Raw genomic sequence first — 25,357 nt, 5'->3', positions numbered from 1 at the left:
GGGTGGCCATTTGTGTTTTATACGGGGCAGTCCATATTTCAGTGGGTCTGTCCCCTGTCCAGTACAGACAGGACACTGGATGCCTTTACGTACGGTATTTTGCTTGCAGATCTCTGGCCTCCGTCCACCTTGGCAACTACCACCGTGTTCCATGGCGTATATATGGCGCTTGCGTTCAGAGGTCCCTGGGAGGGGATTGCCTGGCTCTGGGGCAAAGAAGGTGAGAGGGCTGGCTCAGGGATCCCCTCTAGCAAAGCACTCTAGGTTTGGGTGGAATTCTGCAAAACACACCTTATGATATCATTAAGTTAGTCTACGTTCTGACCGTAATTCACATAATGTTATGTGTGTCTGGATGTCATGAACTAGTGGAAAGAGCATGGGACTGGGAGTCAGAGGACCTGGAATCTAATCCCAGCCCTACTACTTTCCTGCTGTGTGAATTTGGGCAAGTCACTTCACTTGCCTGTGCCTCAGTCTCCTTATCTGTAAAGTGGGGTTAAAATGTCTGTTTTCCCTTCTTCTTATACTGTGAGCCCCATGTGAGACAGGTACTGTGACTCACCTGATTATCTTGTATCTGCCCCAGCACTTAGTACAATGCTTGACACATAGCACTTAATTAATACCACTGTTATTATTATTAATAAGTGTCTCCTCTGGTTGTACTAGGTAAAGTGCACAAAGGTTACGGTGATATATACTGAATTAAGAATCTGTCACTTTAATCCCCTGGCAGAGAAAGAAATTTCTTTGGGGTCCCAAGAGAATTGGCTCACCTGAAAATGAGCAGTTCACTTCTGTATCATTAGGTGGATTCCAACCCATTTAATGTCCAAGTCTCCTCTCTGTTCTGGTGATGTTGAATTCTGTACTTGTGACCTAAGAATGTTAAAAAAAGGTGCAAGTTAGATATTTTCTCGAGTTTTCCAAATGAATGTTAACCAGGAAAAGAGGATTTTGCTCCATTTAGCATGGCATTCAGGTGCTTGATGTTATCAATCAATCATATTTATTGAGCACTTAACTGTATGCAGAGCACTGTACTTAGTGCTAGGGAGAGATATGCTAAAGTAGTCCAGGGCTCTCATATGCTGAAAACTTCCTGTCCTTTATGGGGAGGGCAGTTTTTTAACGAGGCTTGGGAGGTACCAGTTATACACAACAACCTATATCCCAGAACAAACCATGTTGAACTGGGCCATATATATTGAAGACTGCCAGACCATGAAGTTTGCTGTCTTCAATCTCAAATTGAACAGAATAGACAGTTTTTGCACAGTGAGGTGTGCTTTGGAAATAATTTTTTTCAGTAAAAAGTGGCTTTAAGCTTGAATCTTCATGAATCTAAACCCCTTTCTAACTTTAGCAGGGACTGCTCTAGGTGGATAAAATCAATGCTTTTAGATCTATGTTCTGCCTCTGAGCCCACCCTAGGAACCTCAGTATCAACCCATCAGTCTGATTAGGGAGAGTTTCATGCTTTTCCTCTCCCATCTGGGTCCTCTAACTTCACTGCCCTGATTGAAATGTCAAACGTGAGAACATCGGGAGGGAGGCCCCAGGGACTCTCAGGGTCACAGTCCTTGGTCTAGGGCATGTGTTTGGGGAGTTACCCAGTTACATGCTTCAAGTCTGGAAGTCCAAAGGTTTTAGTAGCCTGCCAGTACTATGCATTAGGGTAGACCTTCTACCCTATATCATCTTTTCTAGTCCCATTCCCCTTTACCGCCATGAAGAATGGGATCCCTCAAAAATTAATGGTTTCTAGTTCCAGCCTTGTCTCCAGGAGCTGCTCTCTCTAATTGTGGTCTTTTGGGTCCCTTCTCTTATTCCTTTCATCTCATGAGCCATTTCACTCACCCATGACTTTGAAACCACCATGCTATTTAGTCAGCTTTCTCTCTTCCCTAAAGACCTTTGTTGAGGGGAAAAATGGAGGGAATTTGAGCCCAGCAGACAAGAAATTCCCCAGTAACACAATAGGGAAGCTGGATGGCTCTGCATGGCCTATTCATTCATTCATTCATTCATTCATTCCAGTCGTATTTATTGAGCACTTACTGTGTGCAGAGTACTGTACTAAGTAGTCGGAAAGTACAATTCAGCAACAAATAAAGACAGTCCCTTCCCACAACAGGCTCTCTGTCTAGAAGGGGGGAGACAGAGCATGGGCCTGGGGGTCAGAGGACCTGGGTTCTAATCCCATCTCTGCCTCTTGCCTGTTGTGTGACTTTGGGCAACTCACTTAACTTCTCTGGGCCTCAGTTTCCTCATCTGTAAAATAAGGATTAAATTCTACTCCCTCCCTTAGACTGAGTCCCATGTGAGAGTGAGACTTTATCCAACCAGATTGTCTTGTATCTACCCCAATGCTTAGTGCAGTGCTTGGCACATAAAAGTGCTTGATAAATGCCATAATTATATTTGTTGTAACAGATCTGGGGTTCCCAGAGTCTGTAATTTACATCTGTCACCTCCTCCATCAGACGCACCAACCCCTATCCTTGAGTTACCCATCATCTATTTCCTTTACCTCTTTTCGTCATGCTCCATGGTAGGTCTCAGAAGAAATACTGGGTTTGATTGATTTCTTCTACTCAGTTCTTTCTCCCGCCTCCTCCGGCTTCACTTTGGTTACTAGGCAGCAATATTGCCCCATCCTTATTGACTGGGCAGTCATAAAGTCTTGGGTTTCAATGGATAGTAGAGCACTGGCACCCGTTCTGCACATGCTTAGTGGAATAGCAGTATCAATATAGGCAGTTGAATAGAATGTTCATTAGGCAGTCCAGTGGCACCTCCCCCGACTGTGACCGTAACTCCCAGTGAGCTGCTCCTAGCTTGTCTTTGCTGGGCTCTAAGCCCAAATCCCCACACCCAGTTCACCTCAACTTTGCTGGAGCTGGATTCAATCCCCTCCTGGTCTCCACTTCCCCCTTTTTTATGGTATTTGTTAAGCACTTACTATGTGCCAGGCACTGTTCGAAGTTCTGGGGTAGATACAAAGTAATCAGGTTGGACACAGACCCTGTCCTACATGAGGCTCACAGTCTTAATCCCCATTTTTCAGTTGAGGTAACTGAGACATGGAGAAGTTATGTGATTTGGCCAAGGTTGCATAGCTGGGATTAGAACCCAGGCACTTCTGACTTCCAGACCTGTGCGGTAACCATCAGGAAACACTGCTTCTCCACCCTTCCGCAATTTCTCTCCATTTGCTTCCTCTTCTTTTCTAAATCGCCCTTGATAGCCTTAAAACTTACTGAGGAAATAATCTAAGAAGAAAAGTTAGTTTGCATCCTTTCTATCTTATGCAATTGTCAGCACCATCAACAAGTATTTATTGAGTGCCTCTGGCCAAGGATTCTACTAGGCACACTGGAGAAGAATCATGACTTAGTCCCTGCTCCCTGGAAGCTTTCAATCCAAGTTGAAAATCGGCATAAGACCTAACCAGACATGCTTAATTTTTGAGATCAGCTAAGATTGGGCATGTTCAGAGCAATATAGCTATAGTCATCCCAACCACCTCCAGGAAGCTAGTGGATGGTTGAAAGGCTAAGCCCAGCTGGTGAACTATCTTTTCCATAGCCCTTGTCGATTCTGTTCAACTTTGAGTTTTCTTCCTAAGGCCCTTGGTTTCCCAGACCCAGTGCCTTGAATTTCCACCCCATAGATCTTATGACGCCTTTGGACCAGACTCAGGTATTTATCTTGTTCAGGACTCTAGAAAGGGAGATAGGTAAATGGTGGTCAAGCAAGAAATCAGGGAAATAATTGCCCCCTAAGTGGTGGGAATGAATTACGTGCTTTCCCAAGAACCTGTTTTTACTAGGGAGTGACTTTGGCACTGAGGAAGACAGAACATAGTTAAGATTCACTTCTAATTTTATATGGTAGATACTCTGGTTTTTTGTTGGCTTGAAACTGACTTTTTAATACCAAAAACTCAAAAGGATTTCCAATTCAGATCCTTAAGGAATAGTTTAGATTTCAAATGGTCTCTTAATTCAAGGACTAAACAGTTCAGGGTTGATTTTGTTGAGAAGAACAATAGGGCAAACTTGTGCTGCAGTCCTTTTGATTTCTGGAGGTAGATTCTGACTGACTCATGGAATTTGTGCTGAAGCACATCAGAGGGCCAGTTGGTCAGTTTAGCACTGACTATTGTAATTCACTCGATTGGGCTGGGCCACTACATGCACAGCCCATTCCCCCAAATCTTTCTTCTGTCAATCAGTTAGTGGTATACACTGAATATTTACTATATGCAGAGCACTGCACTAAGCACTTGGGAGAGTTCAATACAATAGAATTGATAAAACTGCTGCCACCTACCTCCAGAATTCAAATAGAATGCAACAGGGTTGTGATGATTGAATGCATTCCAGTAATTCTATCTCCAGGATATACTTGAAACCTAATGTCCATCTCTTTATGTAATGCAATTCTGTAATGCAGTTTCTGTGGAGTCAAATCTATCTTCATTTTGATGAGAGGATCAGGCTCTGAGTGCTGCCATCCTAAAATCTTCCTTACTGAGTATTGTTCTTATTAACCTGTCTTAAGAAGAAATAGAAAAAAGAAACCCTGTAACTGCCATGCCAGTGCTATCTGTGGCAGCAGTGATGAGTCTTTTGGGAATTAGCTTTTGGCATTGCTACTTAAGTTTATCCATGTGGTTTCTATAAGGAAGCAGATAGGAAATTAGGTAGATTTCACTTATAGTGTCACCTCTTCTTCATGTCTTTGCTATGGAGATTTGTGTTATGTGGTCTAAACAGTTGTTGAAATGCTAGCTTTCACTTTTCCACCTTTTAGAAGGCTGTTTTCCTCATGAATCCTTACAAGCCTGTGTGCAGCCTCAATCTCCAGAGGCTCTCTGTGGTGACTGGGATCTCTGAAAGTGTTAGTGTTGGATTTGAAATCTTACTCATGGCTGTCTTTGACCCACTTGGTGACTTTGGGCTAGGTAGTGCTGGGGACCTTTTTTTTAATTGGAAAATTGGGTCCAGAGTGCATCTGAGAGCCATGAATGAAATGCACCATTAAAACACATAAATGGTAGGACCAATTAAAAGTAATATCATTTGCTTGCTGAGCATTTGGGAATTCAGTGACGACATCACTGCCAGTTTGTTTTAGCTATGGGGCCAGATTGGAAATAAGGAATGTTTTGCTTTCTTTCCCCCCTCCATGGTTGCCCTTTAGACGATACATTGAACTTGAGGAGATCCAAGCGTGGCAAGTTTTGAGCACAAGAGGAAGTGGCCAAAATTCAATTAGATAATTACTCTTCGACCTTTAAAGCCTTACTGAAGGCACATCTCCTCCAAGAGGCCTTCTCCCACTCTATTCTGCGTCACCCTGATTTGTTCCCTTTATTCACACTCCCCCCCCCTCCACTCAGCCCCTCAGCACTTATGTACATATCTGTAATTTATTTATATTAATGTCTGTCTCCCCGTCTAGACTGTAAGCTCGTTGTGGGCAGTGAAAGTGTCTGTCAACTCTATTATATTGTACTCTCCCAAGCATTTAGTACAGTGCCCTGCAAACAGTAAGCACTCAATAAATATGATTGATTGATCAGATTGATCTTAGTGATCAGAGTTATTATTCTAAGGACAGACTATCTGTGCCTAATACAATCTGATCTCTTCTTTACACTGCACTACAGACAGGGCAAGCACTAGACGTTTGGCAGCCCCGGGCAGATCACAGGGTTAAGACCATGATGGGTTCTGATGCAGAGAACGGGAGTATAAAAAGCAGGACCAGTTGCTGGAGTAGTAGAATTGCTCCTTAAACCATCTCTTCGAACTGAGCAAGAGACTCCTTAATTCTTGGGGTCCTATCTGTCATCATATTTTTCCTGATCTTTGGTTTCTGAAAATTGGTGGGCCTGGGCCAGTGCCCACTTTTCCACCCCTAAAACTGGTTTTGTAGTCCTGCATATTTAAGGCTGACGAGGAACATCGTCTTTCACTACTAAGACTATTTTCGCTACTTATGCAGTACAGAAGAGGCTGATGCTCATCAGAATGCATTTTTGTTTACCTTCTCTAGAATGGCACAGCCTCTTGATTGTCCAACCAGTTTGTGATGTAGACTACTCTTTGTGAGGCTGGATTCCTCTTCCTTTAATTTAGATTTGAGATTTCCCTCCTTGAAGAACTCTCCTTAATTAGAATCAAGATAACAAACCAAAATAATCATATTCCACAAAATGGTATTTGTAGGAGTGATATAGGAATAGGACAACATGGCCATTCCCCCCTTGTAGCATTGAAAAGATTTGTCATTTTTTTGTAAGCTATTGAACATTTTTTTTTGTTTTCTGCCTTGAATGTGAGTTTTTTTAACAAGAACCCCCCCCCCCCCCCCGAAAAACACAAAAGTATTCAGGAGTGTAGAGTATTTGAAGTGAGGTACATTCACAATTCTCCCAAAGTCCCCTTTCATTCCTGAGGATGGAGTAACTAAAGCAGATTCAGAGCAGGTGGTCTCAGGACAGGAAAGATAAGAAACAGCTGGGTCATATGCAAGTCACAGGAAGTGGAGGGGAAAATCTAGTAGAATAGAGGAGGCAGAGGCAAAAGAGGGGAGAGAAAGCCAATTTCCTATTCGATAATCAAATATTTATCTCTGGAGCCAATCTCATTTCACACAATACCTGATATTGCTCTTGGCAGATGGGGCTCACTTATGTTTAGTTCTGTGCAGGTTTTGTGTGAACTCTGACATTCTTCAACTAGGTGAGAGGTGAGGTGGTGACTAGAAATGGATTTCACTGGGGCTGCAGTACGAACAGTGGGGAAATAGTATATTTTCAATTTATACATCTTATTTTCTAAGGACAAGGTAATGATTTTCTAAAAGCACACACTTAGGCAATTTAATTAAAAAACATTATCTTAGCTTTCCCCAAATGCATATTGAGAAGTGTGCACTATCACTTGTAGAACATTCATGCCATACTGAAGTTGATTTTCTACTTTATTTTTTCAGTTGTTCATGGTGGACAATGGAGCAGATGACTGGAGAATAGCCATGACTTATGAGCGTATTTTCTTCATCTGCTTGGAAATTCTGGTGTGTGCTATCCATCCTATCCCTGGGAACTATACGTTTACATGGACAGCCCGTCTCGCCTTCTCCTATACTCCATCCACAACCACTGCTGATGTGGATATTATTTTGTCTATACCCATGTTCCTAAGACTCTATCTTATTGCCAGAGTTATGCTTTTGCATAGTAAACTCTTCACCGATGCCTCCTCGAGAAGCATTGGGGCACTTAATAAGATAAATTTCAATACCCGTTTTGTTATGAAGACTTTAATGACTATATGTCCAGGAACTGTACTATTGGTTTTTAGTATCTCATTATGGATAATTGCCGCGTGGACAGTCCGGGCTTGTGAAAGGTAAGTTCCTCACTTCTTTCCATATGATCATGATGAATGATGTATAATCTTGACCACTCAGCTGGGAACCAGAGCAGATGCTAGGCTCTGGGGAAGCCTGAATTCTTGTTTTTATTTCCTCTGCTCTTCTCCAGAATTTCATACCAAAGGCTGTATCACGATGTTTCTTTGTCAGAGGGCCCCAAAGAAATCTTTTTTCTATGACTTGTGCAGGGCATTTGGTTATGATGACTGAATCTCTATTCCATGTTGGACCTAGATGGAATTTTCATCAGGGTTTCATTCCAATCTGTGTAACAGTTTGAGTTCATAAAAATGGTATTTATTACCTCACTGAAAATAGGTTTGCTGGCTTTGAGGAATATTGATCTGTCATTTACTAAAGCATCAAAGTCTCATTCCAATAGCAGGCAGAAAACCACAAGCGATTTTAGAGTCCAGTGTATTGGTTGAAATTCCCTAAAATGCAGTCTTTTGTTGGGTTTTAGTATCCAATCCTAATAGTACTCCAGTGGTAATTTGAAAATAGCTTGCAGATGTACAGCTTAGACTCAGTGCCTTGTTAGGGGGAGGGGAAGAGCTCCTGGGAAAGCTTTGTCCCTGACAGGCTCACCAGAGCATTTGAATGGAGAACTCTGAAGAGGCTGAATGCTCTGTTTGCATTTTTTAGGCTTCAGGAATCAATCAGCCTTGAACCAGAACTGATCAGTTCCAACACTGGAAGCTCAGAATAGTTTTTCCACACACACAAAAAAAAGACTTGCAAAAAGCAATTGCTGTGAAATAAACAGGATAACCTCTAAATGCTCTGGTGAAGACACAGCAGATGACCCTGGTCAAGAAAGGCCATACTGATGAGAATGGAAGGATGCATTTCAGGGGTTAAAATGTATTTCTAAAGTCAGCTTGTGGCTTTCTGCTTCAAAACAGGCAAATAGCAATTTTGAAGGGTTGATGATAGTATGGTAATCCCATGGCAACTCCTAATGAAAGATAGCCATCCGATTTCTGGGGGTTTATTGGCATTCTTTACTATACTCCATCTTGAAAACGTGTATTCATGTAGGTATAACTATTGGGAGGAGGTAGGTTTGTGTTTTCAATTCATCAGGTTGTGCCCTTTATACTAAAATGGCCACCTTTTTAAGTCCTAGGCCCTACTGAAAATGTTATTTATCAGTTAGATAAGAATTTGTAAAATTTATACTAAAGTAGACACTGCTGAACACTATCCTTTAGTTTTCATTTAAAAAAAGGACAAAAGGTGTGTATTATTGGCAACAGGAATATTGTGACGTTTTGGTGCATGGTGGTGTAGACACATGAGGTGGTGTGTTCAGGCTATTGAGCCACCAATCCACATTTCTCTTCATCATCATCAATCATATTTATTGAGCACTTACTATGTGCAGAGCACTGTACTAAGCGCTTGGGAAGTACAAATTGGCAATATATAGAGACAGTCCCTACCCAACAGTGGGCTCACAGTCTAAAAGGGGGAGACAGAGAACAAAACCAAACATACTAACAAAATAAAATAAATAGAATAGCTATGTACAAGTAAAATAAATAAATAGAGTAATAAATATGTACAAACATATATACATATATACAGGTGCTGTGGGGAAGGGAAGGAGGTAAGATGGGGGGGATGGAGAGGGGGATGAGGGGGAGAGGAAGGAAGGGGCTCAGTCTGGGAAGGCCTCCTGGAGGAGGTGAGCTCTCAGCAGGGCCTTGAAGGGAGGAAGAGAGCTAGCTTGGCGGATGGGCAGAGGGAGGGCATTCCAGGCCCGGGGGATGACGTGGGCCGGGGGTCGATGGCGGGACAGGCGAGAACGAGGTACGGTGAGGAGATTAGCGGCGGAGAAGCAGAGGGTGCGGGCTGGGCTGTAGAAGGAGAGAAGGGAGGTGAGGTAGGAGGGGGCGAGGGGATGGACAGCCTTGAAGCCCAGGGTGAGGAGTTTCTGCCTGATGCGCAGATTGATTGGTAGCCCCTGGAGAGTCAGTGTCATCTGTAGCAGAGGTTTCCTTGGTGTTTACCATCTTCATTTTTATGTGTTTTTTTATCCTTACGTAGATGAGTGGTATGGCCTTTGTACCATTCTTATGAAGAATAGTCTAGCAAAAATGAACTATGGTGATCAAATTATTTCATGTAAGCTGCTTGCACTCTCCTCAGTGTTTTGCTTTGAAGCTACTTGAGAGGGTGTAACAGGTTTTCCACATTTGCTTTGCGCTGAACTCATCAAGGCTGAGAGCACTGTTGCATTGCTGTCAGGCTCAAATTAGAGATTTGTGCCCAATCCTTTTTAAAAATATGTGTCTGCTGATTCTTTTGTTGAGTAAGAGGCAAAAAATATTTCTTTGGCTATGCCTTAAGCATAACTTTTACTGGGACTATATCACAGGGTTGGTAGAGGCTTATGAAAGAAACAAATCAGACCATAAGCACCACGTTTAATGAGAATTGGTTTTATAAATCAATAAGCTGGTAGTACTGAGAGAAGCATATTGGTGGTTTTCCTGAAGGGTAGTATTTTGTAAATCATTTGAAAAATTATGGTAGGGATATTTCCTATTTGGTCTTTTTGTAGTAAGAATCAGGATCAGTAGGATTTATTGAGCACCTTCTGTGTGCATTCTGTTGGTCTAAGTGCTTGGAGAACACAAAAAAAGAAATAAAAGATGCTTGTCCTTGAGAAGCTTACAGTCTACATTTCTGCTGATTGGCATTGAATTGGACCAGAGGGTTACTCTGGTCCAGGGCCTGCATTACTAAATTTGAAATATACTCCTGAGAGGGAATTCCCTACCTGGCAGTCCCATGCTTTTCAAAACTGGGGGAAGGGCAGCTGAATTTGATGGATAGTTTGTTTTCTGTATTTCTCACTTGTGGCAAGTCACTGAACCTGTGTATATATATCTGTTCTGTCAGAACATCCTGTGTCTTTCTGAATCTTCTTTCTGATTGTTTCACCACACTCATTCATCTTTTCATTTGCTGTAGGACTACCCCCTGGCTTGAATTCACTGGCCCATTCTCCACTGAGTTGTATAACACTCCCCGACTTTTTTGTGTCCTAATGGTTCTCTTGCATTGGATTCACAGTAGCCCCTATAATGTTTCATCAGATGCAGGTGGAGCTGAAATTGAGACTGGCATCCTGCTTATAGGACACTAAGAACAAGTAGCTTTATCAGTTTTGAGGTGAAGCCACATTCACATGGTTTATGCAGCAGACTTTTGAAAAAAGGTTGTGCCAAATTGCATTTGATTCCTGAGAAAATCAGCTGAAATAAAATATTTTTTCACAGACTGCCATTTGTAAACATCTTACACAGAAGTCTAGAGGAAGGGATGGTTCTGGTTGCTTGGCCCTCCAGGGGAATCTAGCTGAGTCAGTACCTCCCTGGAGAATTGATTGTCATGGAAGCTACCTCCATAGGAAGAAAGACTTCCCCAAGGTTCACAAAGTGACTAGATGTTTGTGCATTTCTGGTTTCTTACCCATAAAGTGGTTCTGACACAAAGGCACAGATAAAACAGTTGCTTAAAGAGAAGGGAAATGGACTGTTGGCTTAAGGGCACATCCCTTCTTTTAAGACACTTGACATTTGAGACTAATAAATTGTGTGAGTATTTGAGACTCTAGTAACTTGTATGTTGCATGATCACTGCCTCCAAATCACTGGGTTTTAAGGTACAAGGACAGAAAATAATGAAAGACACTTGAGGATTTGAAAGTTAAAACTAACAATTCTGTGGTTGAGTGAAAACTTAGAAAACTACCTGATTTTTTGTTTTGTTTTGTTTGCTGTGGCTTTATTTGCAGTGGAAAACTGGTGCAGTCAGAATTTGAAAATATTTTGAAAATATTTTTGAAAACTTATCAGGTATTTCCCTAGTGTGACCTGCCAACAGCTGGACCAGGAATTAATTAGTTCAAATATGAAGCATAGGATATCAAAGAATAGAATCAAATCTTGATGTTGTAAAGTGACTAGCTATCTCTTTGGGGGTGGTAAAGGGAATAGAGGAAAGACAGAGACACATGTCCAAAGTCTAAATATTGTATTTGGATCGTTGAGAGTATATTCTCTTCCTTGAAAGGTGGAAACTAGTTAGACTTTTGTAGACATTCTTTATTTTCTTATCATGAATAAACATTGCTACTTCAGTTTTCTGTGCCCTTTTGGTCTGGTGAAAAGAAAAAAAACTTCTGAAAATATTCTCCTAAAAACATATGAGGTTAAAGATTTGTACAATAAACTTAGAAATCCAATGTTTCCAGCAAGGTCTTGAAATCTGAGACTAACTTAACTTTGAGCCTCTTAGCCCCAATTCAAAAGAAATTTTTGATATCAGATTTCACTTTCTTATGGGGCTTAAGCCTCAGTACCTTGTAATTTCAGCATAAAGGCATTCATTTTATTTCTGATGCATAGGATAAATAAACTGACAATAGTGTGGCATTTTTTTAGCACCACATGTTTGATTAGGTGCTTTTTTCCAACATGGCTGTGGATTTTACCTTTTTCAGTTGGGGAAATAAGGTTTTATTCCTTAATATGTTCAAGATAGAATTGCTTTAGACAAAATTCAGTAAAATGTTTATTTTTCCCAGAGAACATATCAGAGTTGAAAGACAAACAGGGATCCACTCCTCAAAAGCCTCCTGTGGTTGCCTTGGCCTCTCCTTATTAAGCAGAAACTCCTGACTACTATCAGACACCCAATCAATTTTGGGTGATATAAGATGGGGAGATGGAAAAATCACTTGGAGGTCACCTGTTGGATATGCAGTTTCAGAAAGGCTTTGAAGATGGAGAGTGCAGTGGTCTGCTGGATGTTTATAGAAAGGAAGGTCCAGGCAAGAAGGAGGGCATTAACAAGAGGCTGGCAATCAATCAATCAATCTTACTTATCCAACAGTCTTCTCCCACCACACCCTAGCCTGCAATTTTCATTCCTCTCAAGCCTACCTATTCATCGTGCCTCATTCTCATCTCTTCCATTGCCAGCCTCTTGTTAATGCCCTCCTTCTTGCCTGGACCTTCCTCTCTATAAACATCCAGCAGACCACTGCACTCCCCATCTTCAAAGCCTTTCTGAAACTGCATATCCAACAGGTGACCTCCAAGTGATTTTTCGATCTCACCATCTTATATCCCCCAACTGCTACTTCAGCATATTCTCCCCTTCTAGTAGCAATTACATACATATCTTTTTGCTGTATAACCTCCTCCTACCTGTAATTTATTTTAGTGTCCCTCTTCCCCACTAAATTGTAACCTCCTTAAGGGAGCATGTCTATTAATTCTACTGTACTCTCCCAAGCACTAAATACACTGCTTTGCACTCAGTAATAATAAATAATAATCAACAAATCATATTTATTGTGCTCTTACTGTATGCAAAGTACTGCACTGAGTGCAATATAATAAAGTTGGTAGACATGTTCCATGCCCACAGTGACCTATTAATAATTCTGCTATTTGCTAAGCATTTATGGGCCATTCACTGTATTAAGTGCTGGGGTAGGTACAAGATAATCAGGTCTGACACGATCCCTGTCCCATGCTCAGCTCGCAGTATGAGCTATGGGGAGAACAGGTATTGAGTAGGTGCTTGTAAATATTTTTGATTGATAAACACTTATAATTACCACTTTCTTTTCAATATTTGTCATGGATGAGGAGGATTAATTCATCAGTGGTATTTATTGTTTGCAGAGCACTGTACTAAGCATTTGGGAGAGTACAATATAATAGATTTGGTAGACATGTTCCCTGCCCACAACGAGCTAACAGTCTAGAAGGAGGGAGGATTCTGTTTTTTATGAAGCTTAAAATTAGTGCTGGTTTTATTTCACCAATTTTCTGTTTTTCAAGAAAAATTACAGTGGAAATGCTTCTTTTATATGAACCCTGACCATTGGAGATGCCTCATTTCCTCGTGGTTTATGTGAGTCAAGCCTCTTTGGTAATTGTAAAATGCCATAAAATATGCATTGCCATGCTGATGAAAAATATCTTGTACCATAAATACCTTGATTTATGATACACTGGATAGGCAGCTCATTTCAGTTTCCAAGTTTGAGTTTCAAATGCTCCAGAATGACCATTAAGTAAATCCTTTATCTAAATTTTTGGCATTTTATAATATGCATACCTGGTTTTGTGTGTGTATATGTGTGTTCAAGCATCTTTGTGTACAGTGTTGATTTTCTGGTGTCAAGATGATATAATGTGATAGTGAGATTAGCATCAGTATGTGTGGGTGTAGAAGAAATGATCTGGAAGAGAGAGTGCACAGTGACATCTCTAAATTTTCAAGTGACCCTAAAATCTTCCAGGTGGTGAAATGATGTGACGATGGGAATAAATTGTAGGAAGAGCTCATAAAATTGAGTGAGTGAGCAGAAAAGAGGCAGATGTAATTAAAAGTGAGCAATGCAAGGTAATGCATCAAGCAAACTATGTGATAATGGGTTTTGAGCTATCAGTCATGACTCTGGAAAGAGAGCTGGAAGTCATTATTGACTGTTCTCTTAAATCAACAGCCCAATGTGTGGTGGCAGCCAGAAAGGCCAACAAAATGTTGGATATCATCAGGAAGGGGATGAAAATAAAAGCCCAAAATAGTAATTCTGGTTACCACTTCTTCCTCTAGACTGTAAATTCGCTACAGGCAGAGAACATGTCTGCTAATTCTGTTGTATTCATTGTCATATTTATTGAGTGCTTACTGTGTGCAGAGCATTGTACTCTCCCAAGTGCTTAGTAAAATGCACATTGTAAGTGCTCAATAAATATGATTGATTAGGGAGGACAAAGGGCAGGAGAAGGTACAAAAGGGCAACCAAGATATTCTGAGGTACGGAGCAACTTCTGTATGTAGTTGGTCTGGAAAAATAAAGGTTGAGAAAGGACATGATTTTAAGGTTGCAGAATACAATAGGAGTGGGCAGTATGAGCACAGAATTGTAGTTCACCAAATCCTACCAGACCAGGGTGAGATGGATCCATCAAAGCTTAGGGGAGGTGGGTTCCAAAGAAGACATTTCCTACAGAAGATGGTAACCACATTCATTACCACAGGAAGTGATAGGGGCAGAAGATAGAGATAGGTTCAAGAAGCATTTGGGTAAATTTGTAGAAAAAAGGTCCATAGTAGAACATTAGTACAAATATAACCGCAAGAGTGAATGCAAGCAGAGCAACTATCACAGTGTTCCTCCAAGAATATTTTGGGGCCGCTGAAAGAGGCAGGATACTGTTCTGAACAGACTTTTGGTTTGATAGTTTCAACATTTCTTATGGTTTTATGTAAAAGCAGCAGTTCTGGGCACATGTGAAAATTGCCCTTTTTTGTGCTTTTGCATATGCTATTTGCAGCGTTTTCTGTTGCCTCTGTTTCCCTTTTCCTATCATGATCCTCCCAAAGTTAAGTTTGTTTTTCTGCCACCATTATCTCCCAGCGGTCAATAGCTATACCGCACTGAAGTGGTATTTTCTGATTCTTTAATTTTTTAAAATTTTTTTATTAATTTGTCTTCTGACTGTGCATTTACACTTCCATGTGCTTTAGTCATGAAAATTGTCAGGGCATTCTGAACCTCATAATGATTCCCTTAGACTGTGAGCCCCCTGAAGGATGGGACGGACTGCGTCCAACCTGATTCACTTATATCTACCCCACTGCTCAGAACAGGTTCTTAACAAATGCCATTTTAAAAAATTACCAAATAAATTGTTGCAAGTGACGGAATTCAGTGGTTTCCAAGAATGCATCCCAACTTGCTGTCTTCTGAAGCCCTAGACCACAATGTTGTTTGTCACATTAATTGGCCAAAGAACACTTTGTGAAAGGGGAACTGCAAAACCTCTTAGATTCCCTCTTGCCTGCATGCTTCTAAAGTGTTAATCATTATCTGGCGGAGTAGGACAGGGGTTAATGCATAAGGATAAGGTTTAAGGGTGAACACTCCTTCCAAAGCCTGTATCTTTGGTTCATAATAATGATGATGATAATAATAATAATTGGATTTGTTAAGCACTTACTGGTGCCAGACACTGTACTAAGCACTGGGGTAGATACAAGCAAATCGGGTTGGTCACAGTCCCTGTCCATGTGGGACTCACAGTCTCAATCCCCATTTTACAGATGAGGTTAATGAGGCCCAGTGAAGTGACTTGCCCAAGATCACACAGCAGACCAGTGGCAGAGCTGGGTTTAGAACCCATGACCTTCTGACTCCCAGGCCCATGCTCTAGCCACTACGCCACACTGTTCATGGCTACCGGAACTCCTCTTCACTGATTGGCTGTTAATGCAATGCATGGGTCTTCCCTCCCCAGCTGGATCTGTAGGCCTTTCACACCTGTGGTTTTTAACCCCTTTTTCCTTTGTAATAAACATCTGGTCCCATTTCCCATTCTTCTTACAACTGCATCATTCGTTAATAACCTAAAGGTATTTTGGATTTGCCCATTATGGATAAATGTGCTTGGATATAAGGTAGCAGAACAGCACAGTTCAACTTGCAGTTCAGCGGAGTCTCCGGGGAGGCCTGAGTGTGAGAAAACCTGTTCTGTGGAATATGAGGCTTATCACCAACTCCAGAGTGTAACAGAGGGAGGCAGGTGTCAGGGATTCCCTTCTCTCAGCCCCATGAAGAGATGGTGTCCTCCAGTGTCTAATTCTGGTAGGGCCTCTCAAGTTTCCATTCCTTTACATTCTCAAGCACTTATTATTCCAACAGCAATAAATAAAATGGCATTTTATGGTAACATTAGAGAGTCTGACTTGATTATATTGAAATTTTCTAACTGTGTCTGTGCAGTGCAAAATAATCATGCTATAGGCTCAATTAGGTCGATACATAATGCTGTGCAAGTGGCTTCAAAAGTCCATTTTGAAAAGCAGATGCTGAGAATACAAATACCCAGTGCAAAAAGTGGAAATCTTGTAATCCCATGAATTAAGGTAAGTGGGTCCAAATAAAATTCGCACTATCCTGGGTACCTGGAAAAACAGCTCATTTAAATTTTTATCAAGCATTTTATGGGGGTGAAGCCAATTTTCAATATACACCAGGTTTTGACCTAGTGAAAATGAGGATAGTCATCAACAATAAAGACTATTCAAGGCTACATAGGCATTAGTGCTGGCTGTGGTGATACATGGGGCAGTTTAAAGCACTTTTTATTCCAGAGTTCACATTCTCAATCTTAGGTATTTTCAGATTAGTTCAGCTTGTTGTGATTTTTAGTCAGTCTTCTGTTTACTTTTTGTTATAACCTGTTTCATCTAAGATATGTATACCTTGACTGGGGTGAGTTTATTGTAGTTGAGTAAAATTAGATCTACTTGTCCTAAATTGTGCTGTGCAGTTTGCAGGCTTGCAATGTGGCCTTTTTAAAATTTAACTCAGGAATAAGTATACCCTACTGTTTTTAAAAGGTTTTTTATTGGCTAGTTCTTTAACAAGGAAACATAATGCTTTCTGGTTTTCCACATTCTACATACCCAGTTTTTTCAAAACTAGAATGGAGGTTTAAGAAATCACAAATGGTGTATGGATCACCCACACACTCTCCCTTTCCTGCGCCTCCCACTCCCAGCCCTTCCACTGCCTCTCCTCCCATGGCCTACAAATCAATCAATCAATTGAGTGCTTACTGTGTGCAGAGCACTGTACTAAGCGCTTGGGAGACTACAGTATAACAGAGTTGGTAGATACATTCCCTGCCAACAATGAATTTACAGGCTACAGTCGGAGGCAGATATTAATATAAATAAATTACAGATTTTTTATGGTATTTGTTAAACACTATGTACCAGACACTGTACTAAGCGCTGGGGTGGATACAAGCTAATTGGGTTGGACACAGTCCCTGTCCCACATGGTGCTCACAGTCTTAATCCCCATTTTACAGATGAGGTAACTGAGGCCCGGAGGAGTTAAATGACTTGCTCAAAGTCACACAACGGACATGAGGCGTAGCCAGGATTAGAACCTAGGTCCTTCTGACTCCCAGGCCCATGCTCTCTCCACTAGGCCATGCTTCGTCTGTGTATATAAGTGCTGTGGGTCTGAAAGAGGGGCTGAATAAAGGGAGCAAATTCATGTGCAAGAGTAATGCAGAAGGGAGTGGGAGAAGAGGAAATGAAGGTGTAGTCAGGAAAGGCCTCTTGGAGGAGGTGTGCTACCTTCAGTGAGGCTTTGAAGGTCAGGGAAGAGATTTTCTGTCAGATATGAAGAGGAATGGTGTTCCAGGCCAGGGGCAGGATGTGTGAGCCCGTTGTTGGGTTGGGATTGTCATTATTTGTTGCAAATTGTATTTTCCAGTACTTAGTACAGTGCTCTGCATACAGTAAGCGCTCAATAAATACGATTGAATGAATGAATGGGCGAAATGTAGGCAGTGAGATAGATGAGATTGAGGTACAGGGAGTAGGTTGGCATTAGAAGAGTGAAGTATGCAGGCTGAGTTGTAGTAGAAGAGCAGGGAGGTACCTATCAAAATCTCAGCCTCTGGTTGCAAGCAACACTGCCAGAAATAACCCTACCGCTAAGGTGGCCACTGACAGCAATGGAGAATTCAGGACGCCCCTTTGCTGACCTGGTCCATCCCTTCCAATCAATCAGTGGTTGTTTATTGAGTGCTTACTTTGTGCAGAGCACTGTACTAAGCACTTGGGAGAGCTAGTACAGCTAGTAGATAAAATCCTTGCATTCAAGGAGCTTTCAGACACCTCCTCCCCCTGACACCACACACACACACACACACACACACACACACACACACACACACACACACACACACACATGCAAATCTTCTGCTTCCATATATTTTATTTCAATGTATTTTTCATTTCAAATAATCTTCTTCTAGACTGTGAGCCCACTATTGGGTAGGGACCGTCTCTATATGTTGCCAACTTGTACTTCCCAAGCGCTTAGTACAGTGTTCTGCACACAGTAAGCACTCAATAAATACGATTGATTGTTTTAAAGTGTTTATAGCTCCTAGTCAGGAAAGAACAATAGTAGCAACCAAAACTGCAGTAACAGTAACAATGGATACTAATTAGTATTTAAAATACCAAAAATAAAACCACTTTGTATTGAACCCCAACCTGTACAAAAATACCAACAGAAGTGTTTCTACATCTGTCCATTTCTGCTTGTCTCCACTCTCTGTTTCTCTGGGGCTGAAAATGATATCATGGGAGTAGGGGAGGGAGAGACAGGTTCTCAAGCTCTGCCTCATGGCAGAGAGGGAAGAGTCGATTGCCAGGACTCTGGGTCCAACTGGACAGGGAATCCAAGTGCTGCGAAGCTCTCTGTTTGTGTGCGATCCTAGCTCTGGGCCAGTGCCAGGCCCCAGGAGTGGAGCAGCGGCTGAAATGATTTGGCTTGACATTCCCAGGGCCCGGTCCACTCTGTCAGAGGATGTGGGCCCCAATCTTTCAGTAACCAACCAACAGCTTGGTGGGAACTGGGGAGGAGGAGGGAGAAGGGAGGAGGGTTTGGTGGGAATTTCTCCACCTGAGTACAGTCCCCTGCCATTGGTGCCCTCCCTTCTTCAGCAGTACTACTATCACCACCTGGCCTGGGGGTTTTTGTCCTGCCACTCGACAGACCTAAAGTAGAACATAAATAGGGCATATCATACAAATCCTGGCTGTCCCACCTCATGTGGGACATCTGGTCACTTTGTCCAGGTGCTGTAGGACTAGCAAACGTTGGCATAGTTCCGACTGTTACTGCTGCTGCTACTACAAAGACAGGTAGTGGAGGAGGTATCAGAGGTTGGTGAATGAGAACGATGGGAGGGGGTAATATTTTTAGACATCCCATTTTATTAATATTCCTAAAATAACATTATCAAGATTGAGAAAGTATTTGAGTTTTAAAATTTTAGAAGTGACTTGCTATGTACAGATATTTTTAGTTAATTGGCTTTTAGGTGAAATAGGAACTTAGTAGTCATGATCCATTAGTGGAAGAAAAAAATGGACTTTCCCACTGTGTTGTAAATTTTGCTTACAGCAAAATTCCAAGACTTAATTTATAATCAACCCACATGTGCTCCCTCATGCTTGTAACTTTTATAGCAAAAGAAGAACAGTTATATATCCCAAAGTTTTTTGCCCATGTTGGACAAATGGTTGGGCTCTGTGCTTTGTCTTGGCATTCTTGTGGAATATTTGGTAGCTCTTATCTTAAGTTACCTGAATCACTTGGTGTTCAGTGTGGTAGTCTTTGCTTGGCTAATGAAAATGGGTTGGAGGTTTCAAGATGGCTTTGTGAGTAATTTTGCCGTGTCTGGCCACATGCAGGGGGCTGTAAGGTCAAAAATGCTCAGGGAAGGAAATGATGGAATATTAATGCTCATAGGTTCCAGCTAATCATCACATGTGGCTTTGCAAAAAGTAGGGACTATGAAAAAATATTTTAGCAATTCCTTGTGTTCCCCAGCAAGTTTCCAAACTATCACCCCTTTCAATTTTTCCACCTCCAACCCATGGCTCACACCCTTTTTTCCCCCTGTCTAGAACAACCTCCCTCTTCAACTTCACCAGACCATTTCCTTCCTCCCTTCCAAGCCTTCCTAAGAGGTCATCTCCTCAAAGAGACTTGACCTGGTTAACCTTTCCACCTCCCTGGACATGCCATCCCATCAGCCACTTCATATTGATGATGTGTCTGGTTGTTTCTTGCATTCTCTCCCTCTTAACTCTTGTGTATTGTGCCGTTGACTCTAAGCTTCTCAGGGGAAAAGACTGTGCTTTTACTTCTTTTGGATGTCTCCCCATGACCTAGTTCAGTGCTCAGCACACAATAGGTACTCATTCAGTAATGGTGGTACTGATTGTCTAGATGTTATAGAACACCTGAAGTATTGCTTATTTGTTTTAGCTGCCATGAACAAAATAATTACATTTTCGGAGTGACTTCTCCACACTTTCCTAAGTGACCTCTAATCTTGATCTCTGATACCCTCTTAGACAGACCACTGTTTCTTCCTTGTCTGTTTTCTCTTTTTATCACATTGATGCTTTCCTGCTTAACCAAAGGAGCAACTCACCCATCTTTTCTTCAGCAAGAAGCAGTACAGTGGAATGTGAATGGTGCCTATAATTAGAATATCAGTGTGGGGTTTGTAGAAATCATCTAGTTCTAATTCCATTACAACTGAGCACAGGATAGTTGCTTGGAAAAAACAGTATTGCAAATTTTAAAATCTGCCATGTGGGACCTTCATAGCAGTCATCTGCACTCTGGCTTACAATTTCAGCATTGCGTGCATTCCCTCCAACAATCACCTTTCAACATCCTTCACTTCTTAGATAATTTCATGATACTGGTTGTAGTAACAGGAAAAAGATCTTCAAGAGCTGGCATGTAATCGTGCTGCTAATACTCTGCAATGGTCAGAACATTTTTTTAAAAAGTCCTGTGTTCCGTTTTGGTTACCACACTTTAAAAAGAACTGGAGAAGCATTCAAGACAAGTGACTAAAATGAGTTAAGGGATAGAAGCCAGGTCTTTTGAAGAAAAGTTAAAGGAATTGGGGTGGCTAAGCCTGGAAAAAGAGAAGGCCAAGAGAGGGTGTAATACAGTTTTTCTTCAAATCCCCAGGGAAGCAAATGGGAAGAAAAGGGCATGCTTTAAAGCAGCTGAGCTCAGTTTAACTCAGAGAACAATGTCTTAGCTATCTGGATGATGATAATAATTGTAGTATTTAAGTGCTTACTATTTGCCAGGCACTGTACTAAGTTCTGGGATGGATACAAGCAAATTGGGTTGAACGTAGTACCTGTCCCACATGGGGCTCACAGTCTCAATCCCCATTTCACAGATGACTGAGGCACAGAGAAGTGAGGTTACTTGTCCAAGGTCACACAGCAGATAAGTGGCAGAACAGGGATTAGAACCCACAACCTTCTGACTCCTAGGCCTATGCTCTATCCACTATAAAGTACTGGAATGGGTTACCAAGGGAAGATGTGAAGTCTTCTTTCCTAAAGATCTTTAGGAAAAGAGAAGCACCATCAGCTTGGGTGATTTATGGCCTTTTAGCACTTGGCCTATACTTTTGCCAATAGAAATTCAGTTCTGATTGAACTCAAGCCATAAAGAAATCTATTGGAAAATGCATTGCTCTCCTCACCAACATCTTTTAACAAACATGAGAAAAATGACATCCAGGCTTAATGGAAGAGCCACATTTATTTTTGTTGACAAACATTTCATCATTTTGGCCCTAGGTGGGGATTCACACTATTTTCGATCGGTCAATTTAGCATTTTTGCCCAGTGCTCTGTTATGAGGTAAACAAGAAACAGTATTGAATTGTTAGCTCCCTGAGAGTAGGGATCATGTCTTTTACTTCTATTATATGCGCCCTAGTATCTAGTACAGAGCTCTGCATACAGTAGGCACTCAATAAATTCTGCTTCAGCTGCTGCTCCTGTTGATCTCTCTGGGTTCTGATTCAAGTTCTGGCAAGATTTGCTGTGTGATGTTAGACAAATTACATGTCTCTGTGCTCCTTTACCCATCTGTACAGTGGAGGATGATTATTCTGTTATTTATTTAATTTCTTCTTGGTGGTAGTGGCTGTAGACTACAAAAAAACCCTGCTTTCAAAACCCCTATGTTTCAGTGCAATAATACTGATCTACTTACATCAGAATTATCAGGAGAAATTGACAATACTAGCAGACCTACTCAGGTTATGTCTGAGAGAGAGAAGTTAGTCATATTCCCCTTTTGCTCCATTTGTCCCAATTCACACTACCAGCTCCTTATGGACCCCTTTTCTACTCTTGTAGCCAATCAGAGGCCCAAGATCCACTTAGGGGCCTGTCAGCCAATTGGAGGACTACAAAGCCGCTAGCCAGATCATGAAACATCCTCTTTTATGGCTATTTAGAAGTGTATGACTGGAAAATACAGTTTCCAATATTGCTGCTCCATTTTGGCTTCCAGTGGATTGTTCCTTTTCAATTCAGGGTTTGTTTGCTTAATGAGAGTGACCAAGAATAACAAGGAGGCGAATATCATTTAAAATCTCTGCTGCCAATCTTAGAACTTTTAAACTTTGGTTTTGTGATGGACCAGGAAAGAGAGGGCCTGAGAAATTCAACCATCACAGAAGTGATCCAAGCTCTGCTTACCATTCTCTTCCCGTGCCTCCCTGACATTAACAATATTCATTTACTCAGTTTGAGGTGGCTGCCTTTGTAAATATTTTCACATGCTATCTTTTTAAGACTGTGCTCAACAACAGCAAAACTGCAAATGCCACATAAGACCTCAACAGAGGAGGTACCCGGGAGTTGGGGGTAGGACTACTCCTCTTACCTCTCCGGTCGTTCTTTCTCGGTCTCTTTTGCAGGCTCCTCCTCCCCCTCCCATCCTCTTACTGTGGGGGTTCCCCAAGGTTCAGTGCTTGGTCCCCTTCTGTTCTCGATCTATACACACTCCCTTGGTGACCTCATTCGCTCCCACGGCTTCAACTATCATCTCTACGCTGATGACACCCAAATCTACATCTCTGCCCCTGCTCTCTCCCCCTCCCTCCAGGTTCGCATCTCCTCCTGCCTTCAGGACATCTCCATCTGGATGTCTGCCCGCCACCTAAAACTCAACATGTACAAGACTGAACTCCTTGTCTTCCCTCCCAAACCCTGTCCTCTCCCTGACTTTCCCATCTCTGTTGACGGCACTACCATCCTTCCCGTCTCACAAGCCCGCAACCTTGGTGTCATCCTCGACTCCGCTCTCTCATTCACCCCTCACATCCAAGCCGTCACCAAAACCTGCCGCTCTCAGCTCTGCAACATTGCCAAGATCCGCCCTTTCCTCTCCATCCCAACTGCTACCCTGCTCATTCAAGCTCTCATCCTATCCCGTCTGGACTACTGCATCAGCCTTCTCTCTGATCTCCCATCCTCGTGTCTCTCTCCACTTCAATCCATACTTCATGCTGCTGCCTGGATTATCTTTGTCCAGAAACGCTCTGGGCATATTACTCCCCTCCTGAAAAATCTCCAGTGGCTACCAATCAATATGCGCATCAGGCAGAAACTCCTCACCCTGGGCTTCAAGGCTGTCCATCACCTCGCTCCCTCCTACCTCACCTCCCTTCTCTCCTTCTACAGCCCAGCCCGCACCCTCCGCTCCTCCGCCGCTAATCTCCTCACCGTACCTTGCTCTCGCCTGTCCCGCCATTGACCCCCGGCCCACGTCATCCCCCGGGCCTGGAATGCCCTCCCTCCCAACATCCGCCAAGCTAGCTCTCTTCCTCCCTTCAAGGCCCTACTGAGAGCTCACCTCCTCCAGGAGGCCTTCCCAGACTGAGCCCCTTCCTTCCTCTCCCCCTCGTCCCCCTCTCCATCCCCCCATCTTACCTCCTTCCCTTCCCCACAGCACCTGTATATATGTATATATGTTTGTACATATTTATTACTCTATTTATTTGTACATATCTATTCTATTTATTTTATTTTGTTAGTATGTTTGGTCTTGTTCTCTGTCTCCCCCTTTTAGACTGTAAGCCCACTGTTGGGTAGGGACTGTCTCTATATGTTGCGAATTTGTACTTCCCAAGCGCTTAGTACAGTGCTCTGCACATAGTAAGCGCTCAATAAATACGATTGATGATGATGATGATGATTCCAAAGAGATTTTGTGTGTTACATTTAGCGGTTCTTCATGCTGCACAGCTGGCTGTGCAGTAGAACTTGATGATCTGGTTTTGCTCAGAAACGTCTTCATCTTTTCTCATGCAAACCTTCAAAAGTTGGAAGATTCTTTGCTATTGACCTCAACCACACACCTTACTTCTCACCATATATTTCATTATAGAAGCACAACCTGAAAGTAGTCAAGTTAATAAGTTCCGAAAGGCAAGTTCTGCATTTCATCAGTCAGGAGAGGGTGTATAAGGGCCCTCTTTCCCTAATGCAGCAACCGGATTTCTTCAGGGAGTCAGCATCACAGCCACCTGGTGAAGAAGACTATTCTCACTGCCATCCACATTTAACAATCCCTTAAAACCACAGCTGTGGAAGCTGTCTTTGAATGAGGCCAGCTGATCAATTTGGAAGACAACGTAAGAGTTTTTCTATAAGCTTTACCCAGTTTTACCTTTTCTGATTGTCCATATCCAGTTCCATTCTGCATTAATTCATCACTCTTATCGATCATCTCCATAGGAATCCTGAAGGGAAAAAACTCAGTGAGTGGAATAACAGGTGGAAAACTAACCCCTTTCAGCTTGACAACAGTCCTGACATTTCCAAGGTAACATGCTTGAATTTCTATAGGATTTGTTTCAAATCCAACTTGGCGAGTTGTGGATTAAATATAAACTTTCCAATTTTATTCTTTTCTGGGTCAGACAGTGAGCCAAGGAACCCGCGCAATGGTTGCCAGCAAGGCCACAAACTGAGTTAGGACTCTCCGTCTAAGTAAGTACTCCAGTTTTTATAACAGTAAATATAAACTGCTTTTAGTGAAATTTGATTCCTGAAGGAAATTGCTGTGTATTATGTGGTGACATTGTGCCCAGAGACTTAAATTCTGTCATTATCTCTCAGAGACCTTGGACACTCTCCTTACTCATTTTAGATTCTATTTTCATCTGTAAAATGGATGTGAGGCATGGCTGCCCCAGCCCAGTTGGCAGTAGGGCCAGGAGCTGTCCAGAGACTCCTTTAAGCTCTTTGACAAGAGATATGAAGAAATGCAAAGCAGTCCTCTCCCACACTGCCTCTTGAACTAAACCAAAATTATTTTCTTTTGCAGGTCCCTGGTCTTTGACCTTGTGTGGCAGCAGTGGAAACCCTGCATCAGAACTGAGGATAAATAGCAAATAGAGGGCCATTTAATCTTAGGATG

At 42.1% G+C, this 25,357-nt stretch overlaps 1 protein-coding gene across 1 annotated transcript in view; it reads left to right on the top strand.

Annotated features, from left to right (window-relative positions):
• Positions 1 to 25,357, top strand: part of KCNN2 (potassium calcium-activated channel subfamily N member 2) — a 127,097-nt gene that overhangs the window by 23,308 nt on the left and 78,432 nt on the right. Inside the window, exon 3 of the mRNA XM_038770072.1 lies at positions 7,015 to 7,433. Within this exon, the coding sequence (XP_038626000.1) occupies positions 7,015 to 7,433 (419 nt within the window). The remainder of the gene's footprint in view (positions 1 to 7,014; positions 7,434 to 25,357) is intronic.

Source organism: Tachyglossus aculeatus, chromosome X4 (assembly GCF_015852505.1).
Source record: "Tachyglossus aculeatus isolate mTacAcu1 chromosome X4, mTacAcu1.pri, whole genome shotgun sequence".
NCBI lineage: Eukaryota > Metazoa > Chordata > Mammalia > Monotremata > Tachyglossidae > Tachyglossus > Tachyglossus aculeatus.
The sequence above is the reverse complement of the archived record's forward strand: the minus strand, read 5'-3'. Positions and strand labels throughout refer to the sequence as shown.